The 26,028-nt window shown below is 42.7% G+C and overlaps 1 protein-coding gene across 2 annotated transcripts in view; it reads right to left on the reverse strand.

Moving 5' to 3' along the window:
• The window catches only part of ripor2 (RHO family interacting cell polarization regulator 2), a 59,629-nt gene that overhangs the window by 20,125 nt on the left and 13,476 nt on the right, over nucleotides 1-26,028 (reverse strand). The window contains exons 1-5 of one of the 2 annotated variants that reach the window (XM_030120866.1): nucleotides 24,964-25,095; nucleotides 4,840-4,960; nucleotides 2,114-2,269; nucleotides 1,956-2,034; nucleotides 1,065-1,088 (exon numbers count right to left, since the gene is read on the reverse strand). In XM_030120866.1, the coding sequence (XP_029976726.1) occupies nucleotides 1,065-1,088; nucleotides 1,956-2,034; nucleotides 2,114-2,269; nucleotides 4,840-4,934 (354 nt within the window). In that variant the 5' untranslated portion in view covers nucleotides 4,935-4,960; nucleotides 24,964-25,095. Of the gene's footprint in view, nucleotides 1-1,064; nucleotides 1,089-1,955; nucleotides 2,035-2,113; nucleotides 2,270-4,839; nucleotides 4,961-24,963; nucleotides 25,096-26,028 lie in introns of those variants that run through there. The other variant, XM_030120865.1, reaches the window with a different exon arrangement.

The raw sequence follows: 26,028 nt of genomic DNA on the forward strand, positions 1-26,028 counted from the left end.
ACTGTAAATGAGGCTTCAACTGCTTAATTTTCACCTGCGGTCTACAATTAGCAACCTGAAACAAATGTGAAGTCAAAAGAAAATAAAACCTAAACTGAATAACATTTAATACCGAGGTTAAGTCAATACTTCAATAACCAAGCAAACTTATAACATGACAAGAAATTAAAAAACAAGAGGTCTGATCACCACCCATAAGGGAGTGTTTGTGTAGATTCAAGAGGCTCTATGATGCATTTATCTGCTACTGAAAAAGGGAATAACCATTTAGGTGATTTTTGTCACAAGATGAGCATGTAAAAAATTATCTAGAGATTCTAATGGTTTAGAGCAGAAGCTTTAACATTTAAACCTGAGGATTTCAAGAACACCTGGGGGAATAAGGATCGGAAAGATATTATTCGCTTGTACATTTCCAGAAGATTGGTGAGAATGTCTGTAATCCTGTTATTACATACTGTATATTTCTATATGATGAATTATTGTTATGTTGTCAAACCCAGTTTTACTCTTACAATCGATAAAAGAGAAATAAAAATACAACAAAATGAAGGGTGGACGTTGAAGGCTGTAACCAAAGTAAAGCTTCAAGCATGAACACCTGTGAATCATTATTTCCAGTATCAGACAGGAAATGTGAAGTTTTGAAAACTAGAATCTAACCACTGAAATTGAATGCAAAGAATGAATGTACTTCCTATTTGTCAGAACACTACAGACTGGCTTAAAGTGAGTCGTGTTCCTCCTCTGTGCCGTTTGCTCTTCATTCTTGCTGATGGTCCCTTGTAAGCTGCCTCATCACTTATTTTCTTCCCCTTTCATCTTCATTATTCCCCTCTTCCTCCTCACTCTCCTCCTCTCCTCCTTCCACTCTTGTGCCTTTATCCATTTTTTTTTTCCACCTCGCCTTTCAACTCTGCTTCCGACATCAAAGCTCCACTCAACACGCACATACACACACACACACACACACACACACACACACACACACACCCACACACACACACACACACACACTAAACTTGGACTGCTTGTTACATTAGACCCTCCCTCCATCAACTTACCTTGTCAAGATCATACAGCACTCCCTGGGAGGAGAGAGAGAGAGAGAGAGAGAGAGAGAGAGAGAGAGAGAGAGAGAGAAATAAAGACACACAGACAGATGCGCAGTTAGTCAAGGAAGCACATCTGCGGCTGCTTATAGAATTCAAATCAGCCTGCATTTGTCTTACATCAAATGAAGGAGCAGATTAAACTTTCTTTTAACTCTGTCTGTGTGTGTATTGTATGTACGACTGCAGGGATCTCAATAAATTTCAACCTTCATCTACGAATTAAAAACAGTGATAACAATGTATTTTATCTAATACACATAAGTAAAATAGCAACTTCAAACGTTACTGTCGGATTCATGGGAACATTTTGTCGAACGTGAATACTCAAATTTGTTTTCCCTTGCATAGTTCAAGCAGATGCACGAGTCTGTATGAAAAATCTATCTGTGTGCAATAAAAACATAAAAACAATAATACACGTTAAATGAAATTGTAAGCAGTAACTGGATTGTTGTAAAATATATGCGTCATGGCCACATTGTGTAATACAGATCAGATAAGATACGGGATCAGTTGTGCACAGTTACTGTTTCACATGACAGTGACCAATCTTTAAGAGCTCACTGTAAAATTGGATATTTTTCAGATTTGTCGACCAAATACATCATATATAAGTGAAATTAGTTGACTGAAATTGAGTTTTTGGGTGTAAAAAGTCAGATTTTTTTAGATCTTAGATACAGAGTTAAAAACAATAGGGAACATGAATGATGAATGAGGTTGATATTCGGTCACTTCAGGGTCTTCTCAGAAATAATTAATAAAGGAGTTAAAAGAGTTCTCATGTACAGATCAATCATAAATTAACACCGACGGGTCCTGAATATGAAGATGTCTCACCAGGCGAGAGTTCCTCTTCATGTCCTTCATCAGAGACATCAGTTTGTCCAGCTCGGTCTGATGAACCTCCAGATACTCGCTTTAGGACAGAGGAGTCAAGATTAACATGAAGTGCACATACAACAGGAAGCTGTGAAACCGAGGTGTGAGACACTCACTCCAGTCCTTGTTTGAGAGCGTTGTAAACCTCCTCCAGTCTTTTGGGCTGCGGCTCTCTGGAGCTGCTGCCGCCCTTGTGGCCTGACAGGTGGGGCTTCTTGGGCTTGGACTGAGGCTTCTTCTGCACCGCAGAGTTCCCCATGAAAGAGTTACACCTGATGCAACAACCACAAAAAACACAGTACACAGATCAGAGCAACACAGGGGTTCACAAAGAGCTGCTCTTCCCAGAATTACATTTTTTGGTTAAAAAAAAAAACTATTAGAATAAAGAACATTTGGGTACAAACATCGTCCGAGCAAAGACGTTACAAAACTACTCGCACGTCATCTTAATTAACAACTACTAAATCTCTACAGTACTGAATACAGCGATGCCACCGGCTACCAACAGCAGCATCCTCACACATGGCACACTTCTGTGTTACTCTGCAGCTGAACATGCCCATGGGCCAGTCTCAGCATGAATTCATCTCATCTGTCAGACTGAGAGAACTCCTTCAACGCCACATCCGTCAGTCGTACATTACTGCCCACATACTATTCCAATAACGTCAGCAACAACAACAACAAAAGAAAAAACACGTCTCTAATCAATAACACATATGTGCAGACAATCATATGAACCGGCAGCAGATCCTGGAAGGTCACTCTATTTATTATCTAAAGCGATGAAGACAAACATGCTGCTGGCGATCAATGACATTCGAGTGATCTTCAGTGGCTTCAATCCTCCAGCAGCTCATTCACAACTGTCGCGATCTCAGAGGAGACAAGCCAACAAACAGAGACACATATTGCGGCAGCAAATAAAGTAGGACATCTGATTTACTCACAGTCTCATCACTCCTCAGTAAAGCTGCACTTTCACATTGCTTATGTGTAATGAGGAAGCTCTCTAATGTGCACAGTGCAGCAGATGGGTTGAGGAAATAAGGCTATATGTGGGTTTTGGTGTGAGAAGCAAGTATAAAGCTGTACCCAAGATTCCCGTCTTTGATATGTAAAGCGTTGAGTTTGTCTAAAAACTGTCTCATAAACAAAGATTTACACTGTTAGTATCGTCATCACAATATCCTCAACTGCAAGGTGCTCAAGCTCAAGTAAGGGAAACTCGGTTTGGTGTCTTGCTTTCAACATATGGACAGAGTGAGGTGAGGGATCAAACCACTAATTAAAACAAATGACAAATTATAAATATCGATTGTAAATTAATCGGTGTATAATCCTGGTTATGGGCCACATATCTATACTTGACGAATAGCAGGTTAGAGTATAAATTAATCACCCTCAGCTCACACTCTTCACATCCAATCAAGCACATCTCCGCTTTGAAGGCCATTACAGATATAGCTGACAAACGCCATCAATCTTGTCTTAATAAAATCATACCAGAGTCATTTCAGGGATGCTGCCACAAAAAAAACAAAAAAAAAACCAAACAATTGCAGCGTGCGACAAGTTGGAACGTGCCACGTCTTGCAGCAAGAGATAGTGAAGCTGCCACAAATGTAGGGCAACTCTGAACGAGAGCGCTGCGTAGCCTTGGGGTCACTGTAGTGCGGCACGGCCTCTCCATAGAAACACACACGCCGGCTTGTAATTATAAATCTGCACCCTTCTGCACACATAGCCTGCATGCATGCGTAAACACACACATGGAAGATGGATACATGCAATGCCCAAGTGAAAACGCACTGACAGACCCTCACACACACACACACACACACACACACTGACACACTCCAGCGGCTTAAAAAGCAGAATCTCTGCAGCTTTTCACCTCACTCATTATCATAATGGTAACTTGTCAGTCGCCCACACAGTCGAGTCATTCCAACCAATTACCCCATTCAGTGTCTGAACTGGGGGATGAAGAGGGTGAACAGCCTTCAAACAGCTTCTCAGAGCAAAGCCAGACCCGGCGAGGAGGACGCGGCGCCATTACCGAAAGTCTGACACGGCGAGGGAGATATATCTGAGACGTGAGTGTGAGCGGGCTTTGTCTTGTAGCGATAAAGCAAGAGCCGCCCCAGATGACTCAAAGACGCAAGAACACAGATAAAAGTCTTATCTCGCAGGACCGATATCGATCTGCAACTTCTCACCACCAACTTGGCGTGGCTGCGAATAGAAATTACCAGGGAAAAAAGTTTGACATGTGGTTGTGTCCTCATAAGGATTCAGGAGCTGAAGATATGCTGGGGATCGCTGATCATCATGCAGTTCAGCTCCACATTAGTAAATTCCTGCCGTCTGTGCGACTGGACTGGACAAATATAAAAGCCTGATCATATTCAGAGATGGGATACATGTGAAAATGGTATTCAAAGACAGGGAAGAGTTCTGACGGCTGCACTTTGACTTGGCGGCAACATAAATACTAACATCAAGGATGGAACAGATTAGTAACATCTCCAGTTTAATATAAATTCCAGAAGAGAGAAAAAAGGTAGGTAGGGTAAAACGGTGCGACTGTCACTGAGTAATTCTCTCTTTATAACCTAATCAATTACTAATTATTAGACACTGAAATGAAGTGATAAAACTGACTGAACAGATTCACTCTCCAATTAAACACCATGTTTAAACATAACTCAGTGTCAAGTTGAAGAGAGGATTTCAGAAAAACTTCGCCTTCCTCTCTTGAACCGAATTGTTGAATCAGACTTGAGCAGCTCCAGCCGATGACAGTCAGCTGCTGATGAACTGTTTCTGTGCTTACCGTGAGCGTCGCTCCTGTAAGGTGCTGAAGCCTGCGAAGGACTGACTCCGGATGATGCCGTTGGGCCCCCCGGGGGAGTGGGTGCCAGCCGCCATGATCTCCGGCACTCGGGATGACACTCCTGGAGGAGACGACAGAGGAAAGACAGAGATCTCACACAGATGCACTGAGCGTTGGAGCCGGTGATGCATCGTGAACTCAGTTAACACGAAAACCGCGTCAACAGAGGGGTTAACCGGAGTGCAGCGAGCGTTGTGCAACGCAGCACAGAGCAGGCTCTGTTGGTGATGGCTGCCATGTGTGAAGTGGACGCGCAGCATTCAGAGCCTGTGCGAACATGTAACCTCTCAGCCTGCTACAGTTACTCCTCAGGAAGGTGCCACGGCTCCCGTCACTTCTCATTACGAGCGGTGTGTGTGTGTGTGTGTGTGTGTGTGTGTGTGTGTGTGTGTGTGTGTGTGTGTGCGCGCGCGCGCCGCAGTTTGACTGACAGCTGTTTAAAAAACAAAGAGGAGCCACGCTAAGAAGTCACAACACGCCCAGCATCTGCTGCTTCTTCACTCGCTCATCTGATAAGAGACCATATTTGGTAACTTAGGTTTCTCTTCATTTTTTTGTCCCAAAGAGCCACTTGAAATCCGATGACAGTCACAGAACACATGACGAAAACGCTCTGCTAAACTCGCAGATAAGTGCTGTGTTTAGGGTAATATACAAACAACACGGCGGAGAAGTGACCAATGCATTGCTTCCATGCAAGAACATCCTCAGTTAGACCCTCGGGGCCTTTTCGTGAGGAGTTTGCGTGTTGTGCCTGTACCTGCTTGGGTTTTAACTGATTGTAAATATGTTGTATAAAATATATATATTATCATTTATGTAACACCGAATCAAAGAAAAGACTTTTTCAATAACTGAGGGAACATTGGATCAACATATTGGATTCCTATTTCATATTTGGAATATAGAAAGTTAATTAATTCATTCATTCATTCATTCTCCAAAAATCCTAAATTTAAGGTGACTTGGTGATTCTATATTGCTTGTATTTGTCGATTTTCTCAGAGTGGACTCTGATAGTTATCCGGACGCCTCGGCTCCAATGACCACCAACACTTCGAGGGATGTAGACCTGTGATGGATTGATGGATGGATAGATGGATGGATGGATGGATTAACGGTGTTGTAAGACTGTGGGACTCAGGTACATATAGATGAGAAAATGAAATAAAAAACAGTTTAATAAAACTGAAAATTATTCTGAAGTTCAGCTTCATACCTATTACATAACCCCCGGCACAAAAGGTGAAAGTCAGATAATTAATTGCAAAAAAAAAATCACTAGAAAAAGTCTTTCACCATTCCATATTCATCCTTTCGGTTCAACATCTGATTGCTGTAATTAGTCTAATAATCTAATTCGATATTTCACAAAAATACAGATTTTCATTTACCTAATCAGTCTCTTATATCGTTTGTCCCCATACCTATATTTATCATCAGCTGCCTGCCAGATTTTAACCTTTTTTTAAAGCCGGAGATGTGGAATGCAACATGACTCGCGTGGGCTCTCAGGGAGCCGGCTGAAAATAGACGGCGAGGCGTCCAAATATAGCTGTCAGATAATGATGGAGCGGAGATCAAGCACCCCAAAGGGACAAATCTGCAGGGATAACTGAATCACAACCTCACATAATGATTACACAACGTTCATATTTGACATTGTGCTTTTCAGTACAATTTTGTTCGCGTTCTGTTGAGAAAAGCACCGATTAAAGGAAAGAAGCAAACTCAGCTCAGTGGCCTTGGATTTTAACCACACAGTGAAATCTTTAAAGGTCACCAGGATGCTGGAAAAGTAATTTTTTTCTTCAGTTATAACTCATGAATATCAAAAGTATAATATTTACTGAGATCAGTTTAAAATTTTTCTTTTTTTTTAACATGGGGCCATAATTTTCACTTGTAAAATGTAAAAAAAAAATATAAAAAGATGCTTCAAAGCTCTTAAAAGTTAAAGAAAGAACTGGTAAAACGATTGACTTTTAAATGCTATTCACACATTCCAGCCGCACCTGGATGGATCAGAGTGCTGCATGTATCTCCCCATCGCCTTTATCTTCAAAACTCACTTCAGTGTAGTGTGGGTTGAGAAAGCAAAAGGTCAACACCACCACTACACCAGAGTGTGAAGTGACGCCACTTAAAAACAGGGTTAATCGTATAAACTGTATTTAGATTATTTAGATGACGGCTCCGTTTCATTTCACTGGGACCACAGACGTTCTCCAACCTGGCCACAACAAAACACTGAAGAAATTAATCCACACACTGAGGGGTTAAAACCGCAACCAAATCCATCTGACACAGAAATAACGGCTCAACTCTTAACCTCAGCAATAACGATGTGATAACTGTGAAGTTTGTAGGAGGCAGAGGAGGCTTGATCTCTGTCTTGTAGGAAAAGTCCAGGAAAATACAGTCGACGCCTTCATGCTTGAAGCTGGTAAACAGAGAGACAGATTCTGTCAAATCAAATCACGCTCGACTAGGCAAGCAGAGGAATCAGATGCAGATTCCTCAGCTTCGCTCTTTTGTCTGCTTCTCCTCCTCCAACTAACAAGACGAACTCTCCCCCGTCGCCAGCTAAACAAGTTTGCCAAACGATGTGACAAACAAGCCATTGGATTTTTTTGTGTGTGTGTTTTTTTCCCCCAGTGTGCTTGTATCATTCAGGATGTGAGGCCCTGAGTTTGAATGCACCCAGTTTTGTCCCCCTGCACTCGTCCATCTATCTTATCGTGTGTCTGGATGACAGAATACCTCTGTGTGTGTGTGGGGGGGCAGGGAAAGTCTCATGTCGTCATACAAATGTAGGCATGCACCCCCCTCCGCCCCCTACGGTACAAGAAACGACTGAACCAGCAACTTGATAGCGTCTCTTCTGGGCCTGTGTGGCAGACAGATAGCCGCACAAAGACCCGACACGGGACCCCGAGGAAAGACTAGATCCTTGTTTTGCTGTGCGGGAACAATACACCAGTGAGACTGATACTGCCGCGGCTATTAATAGCAGCTCCCTCGAACACTGAGGACCCTGACCGCCGTGACTCCGCTAATGCATCATTCGGACCAATGGATGGAGGGATGAATCTGCTGGTTGGTCATATGGAGCCAGAAATGCATTAGAATGCCTTCGGTTTGGTTCCATGCTAGTGACAGGAGCCGAGCATAGGTGAAAGTTCAAATAGGAATCGTTGCACACACAAAGTCACATTTGTTTATTGATTTCTTTTTTAAATTACATTTTGATCCTTGTAAATCTTCATTAGGCAATGCTGCTTTCATCAAATAAACTACAGACAGATACAAAAATATTTATATGTGAAATTCACCAATATAGTCAGAATACTAGTGCAATATAACTATTTTGAAGCTTAAGCTATGTGTACAGACTTTTTAAGAAGACCGAAACAGTAAACCTTCCCATACATTTGAGCAAAAAATCTGCATTTTCTTCTGGTGCGATTGTAGAATATTTTAGTTTTCAATCAAACTATCACAAATGTTCACAATCAGATATAAACTACTGAAGTTATTGATATTAAATAATAATTTGAAATACACATTTCTTGTCGTAAGGAGAGATTCTTACATTAATTCACCCTCACTGCGACTGACAGGACAGCAGGTACATGCTGTAATGCTCCGAAGCATGTTGGTCCATTCTGGATGTTCTCGGGATGTTCAGCAGCACAGTTTCCTCCGTCCACGTATCTCTCTCTTACTTTCTGATTCACTCCCCTAAAAGAGGAGCAGTGGGTGGAAAATGATGGTACATCTTGTTACCTAATGCTCTCTGGATAATAAGAGAACAGGCCGGACAGCGTTCGGAGCACTTAGGCCACTTCCTGAAGATCTCCTGTGGTTTCAGGCGAAGCTCAATGACGGAGAATAAGACACTTCAAGGCTAAATTGTGTACAAAACAGCAGCAGGTTGAGCAAGCTGTTCACTTTCAAGTCCCGTCAATAACATGATGTTTCTAAATGGTACACGAAAGATAACTGCAGCCGTGATGAAACCTCGTGGGAACGACTGAGTACTCTCGACCGTCAGCAGAGAATACATGAGAGACGGGAAAAAACAGCACTCACACAATCCAAACAGGGAAAACAGCCTCGTATTTACCTCAGAGTCATACAGAGGGCTCACACACTGAAAGATGGAGATGCGACCAAATTCAAAGTGTGAGTCTGACGTTCGTTTTCAGGGAGTCACAAACTTACCAAACAATGAGATACGGTAAAATAAGTTGATGATCTTGTTCATGTTCTCATACAGACGAAAAAAAGCTCAGACCTGTTTTTATTAAGACAGCCTGCATCTTACTTAAAATACGTCTGGAGTTTGTACAGTTTTAAATCTGTACATCGAGTGATGTTAATTAAACGTGAACTAACTAACTTGAAGAATCAGAAAATTAGATGGGCAGTCACTTCTAATAAAGTTTGCTACTTTTGTTAAGCACAAAACCATTTTACAGCTGCTGTCTGGCTGTTTTGATAATGAGAGAATGTCTTCATGAGCCAAAGCTGCTGTAACAGTTACTATTTCATGAAACTCCAGCTTATTTTGGAAGCAGCCCATTATTGATCCTGAACTAACATAAAGGACCTCAGGCGGTAAGAAACAACATGTATCCACAGTTTTGTGACATGTTAACAGCATTTTATAAACTTTTTTTAGGATTTGTATGACTGTCGTTTTTTTTGCTTTTTATTGTTGACAGTTGTTTTCTTCGCCTGACCCTTGCAGCTCTAAAAGTTATTGTGTCACATTCATAAAAGCGGTAGCGTTGAGATGGAAAACTTAATTACTTTAACTATTAGTTTTCGTTAACTCGTAAACTCCACTACAGAAACACAACTGTGGCATGAGTGGAATGCTTTATCTTCAGACTTCTATACAGGTCTTTGGAATTCCCCAAAACTTTTTCCCAGCCCTAGCAGGACCCCCTCAAATCAAACTGAACATTTAAATGTGCTAAATGAGCACTAACTTGTAGATAAAGACACACACCCCATCACAAAAGAGTTGAGCGCAGCCACTGAATGGTAAAAACTTTTCCTCCGCACCTCTCGGTGTCACCGCTCGTCTGGCCTAAAGAGGCTTTCAGACCGAGAACAACAATGGCCGCTCGCAGCGAAGCCCTGGTCCGGTGCCAGCTGTTCGCCCGGCTGAATACAGCTGCCAGTCAGTCCATTCACACGCCTTAAACACCCTCGCAAATGTGGTGCGTGAGTTTTTTTGTTTTTTTTTTTTTTGTTTTTTTTTCGGGTGGTGAAAAAAAATCAAGTTGATCATTATGCTGAACTGCAGCTTAGCAAAAAGGCACAAACTGCAGGAGGAGGTGGCCGAAGAGGGCCGGACACCTGGAGTACCGGTAATATCAATCTGCTGTCATCAATCTGGTGATTAAAGCATGGGAAGAGGGATGAGAGAGCACTTGTTCAGTTGTTATTTTGTTGTGCCGTCTGTCCGAAGGGTTCAATATTTTCACACATTTTAGCCTCATGAAATAAAGCAGCTTTCCCTTGAGGGATCTTCCACAAAATGTGGCACGCCGCTCACTCACGTTTTAGTTACAAAAAGGTCAAGGTCAGCAAAATGTCATGCAGGCTTAATCTGCACTTCATACCAGGGGGGAACCGACCGGGTGCGAGCAAGGCCCTGTAGCCTTCAGGGGAAACAGTTAGTAACAGGACATCAGTTCAAACAACGGGATTTGAAGTTTATGGTGCATGAAGACTCATTATTTCAAATAACAGAGCTCTTTCTCTTGCTGTTCAGTTCCATCACACCAGCCGTGGCTAGGCTATGAGTGTCTTTTTTCCACACCTGGATCTGCAGCTCTCACCAGCAGCGTTTCAGAAGCAGAAGCAGTTTGCTTCTGAATTCTGGCCTCCAGCTATGAAATAATGAATGTCGAAGTAATGAAGCGAAAAACGGTCTGTTTTCACTGCAAGATGTTTTATTACAAAAGACACCAGATTCACAATGTTTTTTTGTGTTTTTTTGTTATCATAGGATGTGCAGATAAGAATAGAAATTGATGAAGAAAGCAGGCTGGAAGTGACAGGAAGATTTCACAAAGAGTTAAAAAAAGGGGACAGTCAAGTCATTTGTCACATTTATAGCTGTGACAATCATGAAAGATGCATGGCATTTTGAGATTTCCCTGTTTTTTGGAACAGACGTCTTGCTAAAAATGGCAAACTCTTCCCATTTTTACCTGTAAAGCTTAACATTTTTTGGTTTTGTGAAAATACAGTTACATTTTCATGCACTTCTACCTCTTTCCTCTGACAGAAAGGGAAAATATTCAGAGGTGGGCATCTAGGGTCGTATGGCTCCAACTAACAGGCCAGATTGACATGAAGAATATGGACAAAGCAGAGTGCATGGACAGTCTTCTGCAATATGTATTTTGTGCACATGTGACAATAATATTCTGTCTTGAGCAGCCTGAGCACAAAGGTGCAATTTGCCAGATGTGATGGGGATGTACCCCTCCTCTGGTGTAGTTTGGTCGTTTGGCTTCCATTGATGTACTAATCCCAGCACCAGCTGATCGCTGGCTTTGGCTGCATCAGAAAAACCTTTGTCTTTGGTGTCTTTTGTTGTATCTATTTCAACATTATTACCTAATTTGTACTTTGTGCATCTGCATTTGTCTGTTGTTGTCGGTGCATGTTTTGGATGAGGGCTTTGTTTTTTTTAACCATCACATCTAGGCCATACAGGGTTTTTTCCCCCATTTTTTTAATCACAGAATAGTTGTGAATTTCCATTTTAAGAGTCCCTTTCTGGGTATGTTCCTTCAAAATAAAAGCCTCCAGTGGCTCATTTTCTTCACATTTTATCAGTTGTGCTGGGCATGGTTAAAATAACCTTGTTATGAAGGATGTTTTATTACACGAAGATCATAAATCTAGTTTTATGTTGCCTTTCTTAACATTCTCAATGATAACATAAATTAGAGGAGTCGGCACGGACGTAAATGTCAGCTGCAACTTTGCTGGTTGTCAGAGAGATAAAACTTTGAGACAGCAATTCTTGTTAAAACAAGAAAAGACAGATAGCCAGTGTGGCCAAACGCAAGGCCATAAGAGCCCAGCAAGTCAATAAAAAACAGCTGAAAAATGCAAAAAATGTTGGGCCTTCCAGTGCCTTTGGCTATTTCACTAATTAACGTGACCCCAGCGTTACAGGCCACGGCGCTGGATGCACTCTTTTTGCTTTGTACTTGAGCATGAAGGTTTTCAAACATCTGCTCGCGAAACCTCATTAAATGTGATATTTTGAGTTGTTTTCAGATTCCTCCAAAGGCTTTAACTGAAGAGGTCTCCTTACTGACAGTAGAATTCACCTTAATAACGCGACTCTCTGTTATCCATGGAGGACAACAGGGTTGTCATGACGTTCCAGTACAGACAACAAGAATTCAACAAACAAAGTAATAATAAGAATGCGATAACTTCTTGTAAATAACGCTGAGCTATATATCAAACACACAGACACATCGTATTTCACATTGCGTCGCCTCCCTCCTCCACCTGACCCGACCTCAGCACTGCTTCCAGGTAACGACTGCAAACATGTCAGAGCTGTTCAAGAACTGGGAGACCCCGCACCATCAAACTTATTAGCTGCTCAAAATACGTCAACAAGCACAATAAATTAAATAAAATGAGGTTGATAGAATCTGGAGAACTTTGTATTGTGGTGATGATAAAATATATTATGTGCAGGAAGTCAAAACGTGATATTGTGACGGCATCAGAATCACAGAAACTCAGTAAAGAGAATTTTGTATTTTTATATTGCGCATGATGGCTATCATGCAAACAAACCCTGCTGCGCCTCTAAATTATTCCCTATAATAATCCCAACAGAGTTTTTTCATCAGCTGTTAAACATTTTTGCACAAAACACACATTGAACTTTGCTCATTGCACTCAGCTACCGCTCGCTTTTATATCACTCTCACAAACAGCGCACAAAAGCATGCACATTTTTAACTCCTGAAAAATCCTCAGTGCGAATGCCAGTGTGTGTGTGTGTGTGTGTGTGTGTGTGTGTGTGTGTGTGTGTATGTCCATCTAAATGTGTGTGTTCCTGTGTAAAAGCCAGAGTCGGCCCGCAGTGCATGTTAACAAGAGAAGCCTAATTCTTAATGCCTGTATAAATTAGCCTCACCATGGCAACAGCAGACAAAGTGGGATGAAGAGTGTTACGTAAAACAACGGTTATGAGCCAACAGCCAAGAAGTAGGACACACACACAAATACACACACACACACCCTCGTGTTACGGGGCCAAGGCTTTTAAAGCTCCAAACCTTAATTTGGAAATAAAAGATTTTTTTTTAGATTCAATTGTTCACAGATGTTGCTTTGAATGTGTCCAAAATGTCATAAAGAAGCATGACTAAGAAGCTTTTTTTTTTTGCTCTTTTCTTTCTATTTTTAAGTATTTTTAGTTACCGTGACAGGATGTGCAGATAAAAATAGAACATTAAAGAGGAAAGCAAACAGGAGATGACAGCAGCTCCGATGGGAAGCAAGAGAAACTGGATAAAGAGGTGCATATTTCCAGTTACCTGAAACAGAATATATCCAGAAGATCACGCTCATAAACAACGTCTCCACTGGAAATAGTGTAACATGTTTCAACACAGTCTGCAGGTTGCAAATGGATGAGTTCATGTGTGCGTGTGAAGGACTCCAGTGAGGAGGATAACTGCTGGTGCAACTCCGAACTGAGACGAAACCGGCTGCAGGATGAGAAGCCATCAGCCAAAATACACAATGACGTCCCTGCTCTCCTTTACCTTTTCTGTAATCCTGTCGGAAAGTGAAAACAACAGCGCTGAAACACCTGGCAAAGCTCAGTCTGGGTTTTGGAACATGGCAGTTTATTATGAAACTGGAGGATGTCTTAACAATAGTAAAAATTAAGCAGATCTCTTTGCATTTACTGTAGTTTTCCTTTATATTCCTATTCTGTCGCCGTTGATGCACTTCTCAAAGTCTTAACTTCCTGACTGACACCCCGAAAATGTTGAAACTACCAGGAAACTGAGAAGTACAGCCTTGTGCTTCTCCAGAAAGGACGTCCGATCACAGACGACATTGAACAGAGTGACACACATCCAAGCATCCATCTTCCATGCTGGAAAGTGGATTTAACTCAAAGGTGCTTTTTTTCGCTGCTTCAGCAGTTCCAGAAGTCACCTTCGCCCATTAACCCAAACACCAGTGGAAGCAACTGTCATGCAAGGGACTCAACCACCACTGCCAGCATTTTCGGTTGTAAATGTCTTGCTCAAGGACACTTCTGCATACGGACAGGGTGAAATGGGGGCTTGAACCCACAGAATTGTGAATGAAAGAGGATCCGGTGGACCTGAATTGAAAAGAAATGTTTCACTCCAGAGGACATGTCACAGGTTTAAGCTTTGTTTTTTTTGAAATTACACTGCCATAATTTCAAAATAAGCCCGAAAGTCCTGGTCATCAGAGGGTTAAATTAAATCACATGTTATTTATCTGGGATTTAAGGCAGTATATTTTGTTCCCTCTTTCACCATATGCCCCATTAACCTACTAACCGTCTTAAAAGGAGGTTTTAAATCCATAGCTGCCTGCAGGTGTAGTTAGCAGCAATTAAAAATCTGCAGAACGAACACAGACGCACAACTAAGACCACAGTTCTGTTTACAAAAGGAGTCTACAGAGCAATGCGGGAACAGAGCGACTCTGCGCTGCTACACACTGCAGGATATTGGCTTTAAACCACATTCAGGATTTAGAAATATGTAGCTGCTTTGACAAAGCAAAACGTCATTAGGAGCAGAGAGCCTCATTATCCTCAGTGCTGAGGAGAAGTAAGCTACTCCAGAGGATCAAGTTATTATTCATCTTTACTGGAAAAAGCTAAAAAAAAAGAATCACTAAAAAGGCAAAGAAGCTGCTGCTTTAAGATGACAACGTGGAGCCGATAAACGCTGCCTTGAAACTTCTTTAATAATGTGGAAGACTTTCAGAATGAGAGTTCAGTTTTCACTACCAGCTCACGCTTATGGTGGGATCAAAGCGGGAGCGAGCTTTACATCATTTAGGAGTTTTATGTTCATCTTTAAACACAAACTTTACATGTAGGCACCCTGTGAATGGTTCCATGTTGTATCCACTGCATACAGCCAGTTCAAATTGGAGTTGTCGGAGGCCTTTGTAAATGTTTTCCCGGTCCAAAAACATGCATTTATTTTGAATTGGTGTCTAAAACACCCGTAGGTGTAAATGTGGGTTTGTGTGTGTTTTGCCTTGTGGACTGGCGACCTGCTAAGAGCGTATCCTTGCCTTCGTCCAGTCAGCTGCAGCTTCACTGAAACGGATGGAGGGAAGAAAACAGCATATAACACCTGCTGTTGCCTCTGAGCGCTTATTCAACAAAGGACTGGTTTTTAAATGTATGGTTTGTTTATAAATGTGGGCCACAGGTTGGCCTTTCTGAGGGTTTTGTTTAGGTACTTAAAATTACACACAGTCCAGAAACAGATACCTGTGGTTCTATAATAACAGCAAATGAGCTATAGTTGTGTAAGTGAAGGTGTGTAGAAATGTACTGCCTATTTTCATGTCTCGTTTGACAAATATATAACATATTAATTTCAAACAATCACTTTTAATCAAGTTTATTCAGTTTTTGTTTGTTCCAAAACCAAAATTGTACATTCATTTTTTGTTAAACAGATTTTATTTAGTTTATATAAATAAACTTTGCTTTATTGTGCAGCTTTTTATTGCCCATTAACTTACCGTTTTCAGACTATGAGCCCACATCCTTACTTTTCTGGTTCAAGCCCACTCCACTGCTCTCAAGTGCTGAATTCGACCACAACACGCTGCTGTGACTAAAAATCAGATAAAGTCGGTGGCAAACAGCAGACAGACACATTTAGTGACTCACTGGGTGCAATCAGCAGCTCGAGAGTCACTGGTTTTCACTTGAAATGCCAAAACAAAGTTCAGCAGACAGAGTACTGGATCTGTATGCACATGCCGTGTTCAGTCGTGTAAATAGGCAACACACGAGCCAGTCAGCGTAAACTAATCTGTAGAATATATCCTCATGTCCACGCCGACACAGGATGTTGTAAATAACACGACCTGGTGACGGGCAGGAATTCTGCGAAAGCTTTGAAGCCGAGAGCAGTGAGACTCGGTTATGATTGACCGTCCCGTCATCTGTAAGACCTGAAACAACATTTTTAAGCTCTGACTAAAGCCTTGGCTTCCAGGAATCCCATCACAGCGAGAGGCGAAAGAAAATAGCACACACAAAAGAGACAATGACCAGCGGAGAAATTTCCCCACACCGTGTGTGGCGCTGGCATGGAACGGACGCAGGTACAAGAACAATCCCGCAATTATCTTGATTTCTGTTCACAAAGCCCATTTTTCCCCATTGTTGTCTCATTGAGAGGCTATAGTGGAGGAAAATTCTTGATGTAACACAAAAATGAAGGAAAACGCAACAAATTTCTGGGAAGTTTACAGGTCAATACGACAGACTGAAACTCAATTTATCTGTGTTTTGAATCTTTGGCGAGACCAAATACGTTTCCACGAAGTTTAAATAAGCTTAACCTATTAAAAAAATATCTTATTAACCTTCTGTCACACAGGGGAGTGATGTCTTTTCTAAAAATGTCAAGAATAAAACAGTTGCTCCTGTTTGTTTGGGTTTGACTGAACCTTCTGTCTTCTCTGGCCAAAAATAATCAAGCTACCCAAAATTCTGACCCAGATTGTCAGACAGTTCCCATCCCAGACTTCCTACCGCGCCGATTGATTCACTGGAAAACAAAAACAAGCAAAGCTTTATCGGGTCACTCCACTGGCCCCGACTCTATAAATAATAGAACTCAGCTGACAGTGAAAGTCAGTCATATGATCCAGTTAAACTGTTTATTGCGTGAGACAAATCAACAGCTGACGCCGCTGCTGTCTCAGTGCCTGAATGCGTGTGAATGTTGTGGAGATTTAAAAACAGAAAATGGTGAAGTGACGATGCCTGAAGGCTGGATTTAGATAAATTTTAGGGTTACAATGGCAGCAGTAGCTGACATAGAAATACAGACAAATCATCCGCAGTGGGTGATGGGAGATTATTTATCTATTTCAGTCGATGCAGAAAGTTAGAGCCCATTTCTCTGAGACATAACTCCTGCGTTCAGAGGCATTTCTCTGGACTCCAGCGGTCAGATTTCCACACATACCGTTGAGTTGTGATTATAGTCACTCTGTTCTAATTGTAGGTCATCAGTGTTCTCATGAGGCAGGAAAAATTAAGGGCAAGCCACCGAGTGGCATTTAGATGTAGAGATGACCAGATTAACTGAGGCGTGTCTGCACCCAAGTTAAATTCGGGCAGCTGCCGCTGACATTTCAGCGGCGGAGAGCGGCGTGTAATCACTTGTGAGAACTGTAAGCCACACCATCCAGATTAATATTCCCCCAGATTAATTTTTATGGCATTTGTACATTAGACAGCGGGATACAAAGCGGCGGCGGCGGCAGCTGAGTGACGGGATTAACACACAGGCACATGATGAACCTCCCGCTGCCTCCGGCGTCCGCACGCAGCCAACAAAGTCATTAAATGCTGCAGTAAAATCAAGCAGCACCACAACAACGTCCACGCTGCACTCACGCCACCATGTTCACGGTCAGAAACCTCATGTTCACAGCCATCAGCGGCGTCCCGTAACTAGTGACACAGGCTTGAAGCAAAAGACAACATTTTATCAGCGTTAATCCAGCACAATTACCTCACTCAGAAACTACTTTTAAGCCATATTAACATACTTCAGGCTGAATTTTTCTTCAAAGACTGAAAGAATGTCTCCTCATTTCGTCACGGCCTGACGTGTGTGTTGCTCCAACGTCTGACCGATGGTCTGCATTTAGGTCAGTGCAAGAACCAGATCCTCCAACTTGTTCCACTTTCATTCTGTGTGCCTCCGGTTGTAAATGACCACCTATGCTGCGGCGCTGGAATGCGGTTTCCCCCCTCCAACAGGATTACGCCAGTTATTTCAGCTTCATTTGTTATTTTTTTTGCTGGAAAAAAGATAACATTCTTTTCACTGGTGGCCGCAACAGTGGCTGCTACAATCTCAAGAGGGATGTGCAGACGTGTGTGAATTACAGGGCTGAGAACCTGGTTTGAAGCCTGTTGGGATTTATCAACTTTGTCAGAGCTCTACAATTTTCAAATAGTTTTACAATTCCACAAATTTTGTTGTTGTTTGCAGAGTTAAAAAAAAAATCTGTAAGTTGTAAATGTATACAAAATCCATTTAATGTTCATGACAATTGGAAACAGCAATTTATGCAACCACTTACATGTTTTCGTCCTGTGGTTGCAGCCAAGTAAACACACGATTCTTAAACCACATCCTCTGTGGTTGTACTTGATTCATAGTACAACTCCATCTTCACTCTTTCACAGAAATCCATTAGACACTGTGGGCGTCATTAAGTGAAACAAGAAGCCGCGGTGGATTTCATTTCCCTCGTACTCTTCCTGTGGCCTCCACAAAACCATCACACGAACCACAGAGTGAAAAATCTACTGAGAGAATGAACGAAATGTAAAGAAAAATGTGTCCATGTTTCTTTGAGATGAGTTTTCTGACGGAGAGCAGGAGTGAAAGGCAGAAGCGATCCAGTCTTCATAAACTGCTATCGTGCTGCTTGGAGTGAGAACTCAGCAGGGAGCGGAGCACCGCGGGGCCATGAAGTACATTTTGAAGTCCTGCTCCCTCAACCACTTGTAAAGCATTAAACTGTGAATTAAACACTCCACACTGCTCGCAGGCTGGAGTGCATAATCTCCTTCAAATTTCAATGTAAACCATGTAGATTTTGGTCGGGAAGAGCAGCAGTGCTGAGGCTCATGGCAGGAGGGAAAAAAAAAAAAAAAAAAAAACCAAACAGAAATCGAAGGCAGCTGATAAGAACTGGAAGACAAACAGTGCCAGTAATGAGGATGATTCAGACACTGATGGAGAAAACAAGTCTGCAGATAAGCAGCGGAGGCGCCGACGGTGCTGCGCATTTCAGTGCATGACTTCCTTCACCTGCCCGCTCAGTGGCACCACGTCTCCACACCCAGCTGTTCTCACAGTTAACATCTGCTCCCGTCATGTACGGCGCTCCACCATGAATTACTGCAGTGGTTTTTATCTAATAGTTTCATAGTGCGTCAGGGAGGGAATGGAGGAGGAGCGAAAAAGGGTCAAGAGCCACTCAACCACTCAGTGTTATTTCTATTTGGTATTGAAAGGATGCAATTTAACATCAGCTATTAAAGGTTCATTCTGAATTACTGAGTGATATTTTTTAAATTCCAGATCAACACAACACTTAAAATAAAATCAGCTTCTAACGATTTATGTCCAGCACATTTGAATAAGTACAGTGACATTAAAAATCCTAATTAAAAAAAAGTGAAAAGCATCAACAAGGTCAAACTTATGTTACATGAAGTGACTCTAAATGCTTTAACTGCCCTTTTTATGGATTGTAAGAGCATAGTGAGGTTCCCTTACCATACAAACATAGAAAAATAGATCTTTTAATTCCCTCAGCCTTCATGCAGCAGCACATCTGAGCCACCAAACTAATGCACATTTTCATATTTTTGGAGTTTTGTGAAATTATAGTAACAATCCAACCAGTCACAAGCTCTCTACAACTGACAAAAACAAAAAGACATTTGTAAAAAATAAGATCAAAGAAGGTGTAAACCACATAAGTGTGGTATGATTACATGTGCATTGAGGGGTGCCGCACAGTGGAGGTGGAGCTTGAAGTCCTTTCTGTGCCGAGTTTGATCACCAACATGAGAGCAGATGAAGTATTTTCAGATATAAGCAGAAAACATGAGTCACGCGGAGCAGCTGAAACCTTTAGGGACAAAGTTTGGACGAACAGCCGGTTAAAGAGTGTACAGTCATCATCATGACTCCCCTCAGGATGAAGGAGCAGCGTCATCAATCTTCCCCTCTCCTCCTTTTCAATTAATGTGTCATCACACAACTGTGTGTGTCAGTCTCCCCGCCAGCGACTGCGAAACACGAACGCTAACTCATCACCTCAGCACTGATTCTCATGTTTTAATGACATGATGAACCATTCAGGTGTGCAAAAAAGAAGTCGTCAATATCAAGACGATGCTGCTCACATTCTGACTGAGAGTCAGAAACAACAGGAGATGAGACAAAAGAGGCAACGCACAACTGAGCAGGTGCAGCAGGTGGAAATGTGCAGCGCTGACGGCTCATGTACAACTTATACGCAAAAACTATGAAGGAAACTGTCAGGACTGCTGGCACACGATGTGTCACAGATCCGTCATCTGTGGGCTGACAAAACAAAACAAAACAAAACAAAACAAAACAAAACAAAAAAAAAACAGGCACAAAGCACAAATCGTGACACGCCGACGTAAACCAATAGTGTCTCTTCCAGCTGCTGGACTCTGCAGCGGGAACGCACCAAATACCAAAACAGACAGATTATCAGCTTAGGACTCTAAAACGCTTATGGCAATCATGGTGCTGCTACAACTCCCAGCTGCCCCAGCCAGAGGTGTGTGTGAGTGTGTGTGTGCGCACATATCATGTGTCACACAGGACGTCTGGTGTACAGCATGTACCATGTGTCCCGTTTGTACCCCCTTTACACCGTGGCTGTTCAAGAATGGGATTAATGTAGAAAACCACACACAGATCTGCACACAGACACAGCGGGAGGTGCAGTGAGGAAGAGTCTAAATTTGCTTCCATAAATTCTTGGTCAGTATCTATGGAGGAGGGGTGAAAAAGGGACAGGCAGGGGGGCAACAGTTGGGAAAGGAAGTGGGGGGAAATAAAACCGAAGGGAAGAGAAAAGGGAGCAAAATGAAATAATGAAGACAGAAAAGCCACGGGGCGAGACCGAGCTCACATGCACGCACTGAGCCGGCCACTCATTAGTCCATTAGCGGCACGTAATCGTTCCGGTTATCGTTTTTCATACATCACTGCTTCTTTGCTCATGCGGTCAGGAAGCAAAGGGGAAAAAAGTGCACGGACACACACAATATTCACTTATTAGAGAAGCATGTGCTTGTGCGCACGCTGTAAGTGTGTGTGTTGTGACTTTCATGTGATTTTAGAGAGAGTAGCCTCAGCGTGCCGTCTGCGGTCTCCAATTTAGGCACCACGGCACTTAGACCCTCTTTAAACTTTAATATTGGGAAGCACTCAAACTAACGTTATTACTGGAAGATCTACAGACAAAAACACAAAAGTGCATCACAACAAAAAAAACAGCTCTGGAAGATAGAAGAGTTTTTGATCAGATCCTGAAATCAGCATTCGACCAGCTATTTAAGTTGGAAGTAAAGTACTGCAAAACAAGAAATCAATTGAAATGATGAATTAGTGTAACACTGGGTGAGCTGTGCTCGGTGACACCGAGCAGTTCTGCTTTACGTATTTTCCCTTCTTATCTGATACCAAGAACAGTTGCAGTCACCAAGATAACAGACAGGAGCTAAAAAGAAATATAATCTTCTGATGTTATCAATGAATTGAAACTAAGAAGATAAATAGCGCTTCCTCATTCTGATGCCACATGCTCACAGATGTCATACTTTCAGAGTTGGAAAAAGCTGAGCGCATGACCATGTTTGCAATCAGTCATCATCAAACATCTCAGCAGCAACTTGCTGATGAAAAAATACAAATACATTAGAAAACTTTTTTTTTCAATAATCCAGAGCGAGCAGTAAAATATTCACACATTTTCTACTCAATACACAAAAGCATCATATCGTAAGCCATTTAAATCTTAATCATTTTGCACTTTTAAGACATAAATTTCACATTCTATCTTTAAACATCAAAATATTTCACAAGATCACATTTTTTCCACCCCGATTCTTTTACTGGAGCAAATCTTCAAGATTGTTTTGAGCACCGGGAACAAAACCCACTCAGGAGTAATGATGGATGATCTAATGTAAAGACTCACAATGTCCTCATCCAGCTGAAAGTTTTCTCTGGTGTCGCGGTCAGCCCCTCCACTCCCTGAACCTGCCCCTCCTTCCACATACCACTTAACCCCTGTGCAACAGCCTTCAGCCTGCCGTCATGACACTGAAAATTCCCCACCAGCAGAAAACGCCTCCCCACCCCCCTCTGAAGGAGGAGTGATTGAGAGGCTGGGCATGTCGGGACAGGCTAAAACCAGACCCTCTTCCTGAGAGCAGATAACCTCGGACTCAGATCAGGCCGTGCGGCCGCTTTATCTGCATCTGGTGTGACTATGGAAGTCCGTCACTCTGCAAAGCGATCCATCACTTTACACAAGCAGACTTCTAACAAGCCTGAAAGGTGTGTGAAGCTAAAGAACAGCAGTGTTTCTAAAATAACGACAATTTATGTGCGCTGTGACAGATTTATCAAAAAAACGCTGTCTTGAACAGAGATGACCTAAATTCCCCAAAGGGAACAAGGAAGTTTTTTGCCAGAGAACCAGAACAAAAACCCAACCTCTTCCAATTTGCGGTTCACATCAAAGTATTTTTTTTCCCAGACACGAGATGAAGGTTCAATTAAAAATGGAAGTCTTGATCAGAGGAACTCAGCAGGAGATGCTCTTTTTCTTTAAATATTCAAGTCGTTATTAACAATACGCTCTCTCGGTTCACTGAGTGCAGCGAAAACCTCGAACTGAAATCGTCTCGCTCTTCACCCCGGTGGAGAACTTTCTGCAGCCTCCACCTCTTCAGAAATCACTATCAGCTGCATAAACTTTAAAGAGGCACTCCTTCTGTAAGAATGCAAGGCCTTAATACCCCCCCTCTGAAAAAAAAACCCCAACCACATGTATGCTCACAGATGGAGAGACATATGCATGTGCATGCAGAGAATACACACACCCACCCATACACACACACGCGCGCGCACACTCCCACAGAGGCAAGCAATCTTCTCTGAGAAGCACAAGTGGGTGTTCTCGGAAAGGAAAAGGTCAAGCGCTCCACAAGTAAGACGCCGCTGGACTTTAAAGCACTGAAAGACTCACCACGGCGCTCACACAACGTACAACAAGTAATATTTCTCCTCCTTTAGTTTGGTATTTGCTTGGCCTTTATGATCTGCATCTACTGAAGTGACCTAGTGAAACGGACAATAAGGCGAAACAAGAGGTTCGGACAGCGTGTTCATTCTAAAGGGTCACTTTCTCTGGCTGATCTCAGCTGTATGAGTGAAGGCAGTTCATCACAGTCCATCACAGAGAAAAATCACGCACATATGAGAAAACATGCAAACGCTACAAGTTCTCCAACCAGACTCAAACCCACCACGCCCTGGCTTTTATCTAATGTCTGATTTTGACATCCTTAGACAAGACGATGCCATGCCATAAATATCATCACTAACAAGTGATGTTGTGCGTTGCTCTTTTGATATCCTTTCAAACATATGTCCAACGCATACAAATGAACATATTTGTTACTTTTCTGCATTTACCTAAAAGGAAACTACACCTGCCATCTGAAGAAAGTGGCTGTTTTCTGCATTCAGGTGATGTTTTCATTCTTTAAAATCCACATGCGCTCACAACTTCTCAGTGTTGTGTTTTGGTAGTTCAGGGGAAAACCCAACAAAGTGACAGAGCGTCTGAATTTCCTCCAAACCGCACAGTCATAATTCCTTTAATGAGGCTTCGGGGAGAAAGAGAAGGAAATGAATGCATGTGTTTGTGTGTGTGTGAGGAGCGAGGGAGGGGAAAGAAAGAGGGCTGTGGTGGAGTGGGGAGAAGGTGAGTGAGAGCCGGGGTGTGTGTGTGTGTGTGTGTGTGTGAGATGTGAGAGTCTGGGAACAGACGCTGCTCCTGCATCCCCGCAGCCCGTCTCAGCTTGGCACAAACAGTCCACCCCTCATTTCCAGCCCCCTTTTCGAACAGCTTAACCACGGTCCAAACGGGCTGGCAGCGAAGCAAAGCACTTCCACTTAACCATATCAAAGTCAGCCTGGCGCTGCACTGAGGGAGCATTTAGCCCTGAAATAAAGAAAAAAAAAAGCTTTTTCTCTCAGAAACAGCGTGAGCAGCCAGGGGAGAAGCTTTTCTGCAGGATGATTGTTTGGGCAGAAGATTTTCCCGCTGAATTAAAAAATTGTGATTGCTTGACAAAAGCTTTGATCATTTTGGAGGACATGCAGCTGAGGAGATAACTTCAGCTGGCAGCCATTCAAAAGAGAAAAGACCTGGAAATCAAGGGAATCACACGTTTCTCTAGATACACTCAGCCTAGAAAGCAGAAAAAAAGTGATTTGCAGACCATCTGTCAGGCTAAAGAAGAAGAAGAAAAAAAAACACAACCTGATATCTTCTGACAAGGACTGCTCACTTCACAGGTTTTCCTTCCGTTTTGCTGCGGCTTCATTTATCAGCTCTGGTTCAGCTGGCTCAACCACTGTGGGTGGTATGGGCGCACAAAAGACGCCCTTTGACCCTCACCTTAAACAAACCTGGAGAGCCATTTTCTGGTAAAACCACTGGGCTCATTGTCACCTATCACCCCTGCCTCATGTGCACATCCAGCAGGGGTTACGAGAGGCTGAAGAAGCCTCACAATAACATTAAACCTCTTTTCAAGAGAAACACAAAACCACTCCAGAATCTGTCATGACTCCCAACCCATCATGTGTCAACAGAGGCGAGGGGCAAACAACAGCACGATTAATATCATCTGGAGAACAGCATCTGTATCTCTTGAAAAATAAAGGATTTAAGAGCGGGAAACTCTTCTTAGGATAAAATGATTACTCGTCTGTTTATCCTGCGCTGAGCTTCATCCTCAGTGAAATCAGTTCAAGCATCTCAGTGATCCACGGTCCCGGAGCGGAGGGCTTAATCCACGAGCGGGGGGGTGGGGGGAGTGTTTCCCCCTCCAAAATGAGCGCACCAACACGGAGCGACGCCTGAACTCACCTCAGCTGAAGTTCTCCCGGAGCGGCTCCTGCGTCTGTGCGGGACTGTGCGCGTCTACCGGCGCCGCTTCATCCGTGCGTAAAATCAAATCAGCGAGGACGAGAGAGGAAGCGCGCGCGCAGCGCACCGATTGTTACTATTGTTGTTCTCGATGCAAACAAAAAAAAAAAAAAAAAGAGAGAGAAGAAAAGGGTCAATCCCGGCAGGATGGGGGTCTAATAGCCGCTGGTGCCGTGCAGAGCAAACACACTGACTGAGCCGCTCGCAGCAGGTCCGGACTGTTCCGTGCGCTCCGCCTGGACGGCGGCGACCAATCACAGGCCGAGGATGTGACAGAGGGGGCGGGGTCAGGATACTTTCTACCCCAACCACCGAGAGTGACCCCCACCCCCCACCCCCTCCAGCCCCTCCAGCCCATCAGCTGTGATAGGAGGAGGAGGAGGAGGAGGAGGAATATCGATGCGCGCACCCTGAGAGCATCAATCAGTCTCGGAGTGTGCCCGGTCTCACTCCCTTTGTCTGGGTTACTCTCCAGAGGTAAATCACATCAAATCAGTCGCATTTCCAAAGAAACTACTGCACAGATGAAGGGAAATTATCTGGTCCAGGCAAGAGGGTACTTTTATTTTATATTTGCAAAAAAAAAAAAAAAAAAAACCTTTTTGAATTAGTAAAAAAAATACAGTATGATAAGAACAAAAGCAATAATACACACTCAGAAACTAATGTTCTCCACAACTACCAAACCAACAATGCAACAATAACTGTTTTTCTGTTTTTCAATCTGTAAATTCCATCAACACACAACACAAGCTACGTTTGTCATATCAATATCAAGGATAAAAAATTACAGTAGTTTGCAAAATGAGACGAGGTTTTGATTCCAGAGTCTGCATGATATCCCTGTGTCAGTGTTGTCTCTTCACACTGCCCTCACACATGTATTGTGACTGTAAATTAGCTGTAGGTGTGTGTGTGTGTGTGTGTGTGTGTGACTGTGTTACCCCGGTGATTTTCTAGGCGATTTATCTTGCTTTTTTGTGCAATGTCAGCTGGGTTGGACTA

Source organism: Salarias fasciatus, chromosome 22 (genome assembly GCF_902148845.1).
Source record: "Salarias fasciatus chromosome 22, fSalaFa1.1, whole genome shotgun sequence".
Taxonomy (NCBI): Eukaryota; Metazoa; Chordata; class Actinopteri; order Blenniiformes; family Blenniidae; genus Salarias; species Salarias fasciatus.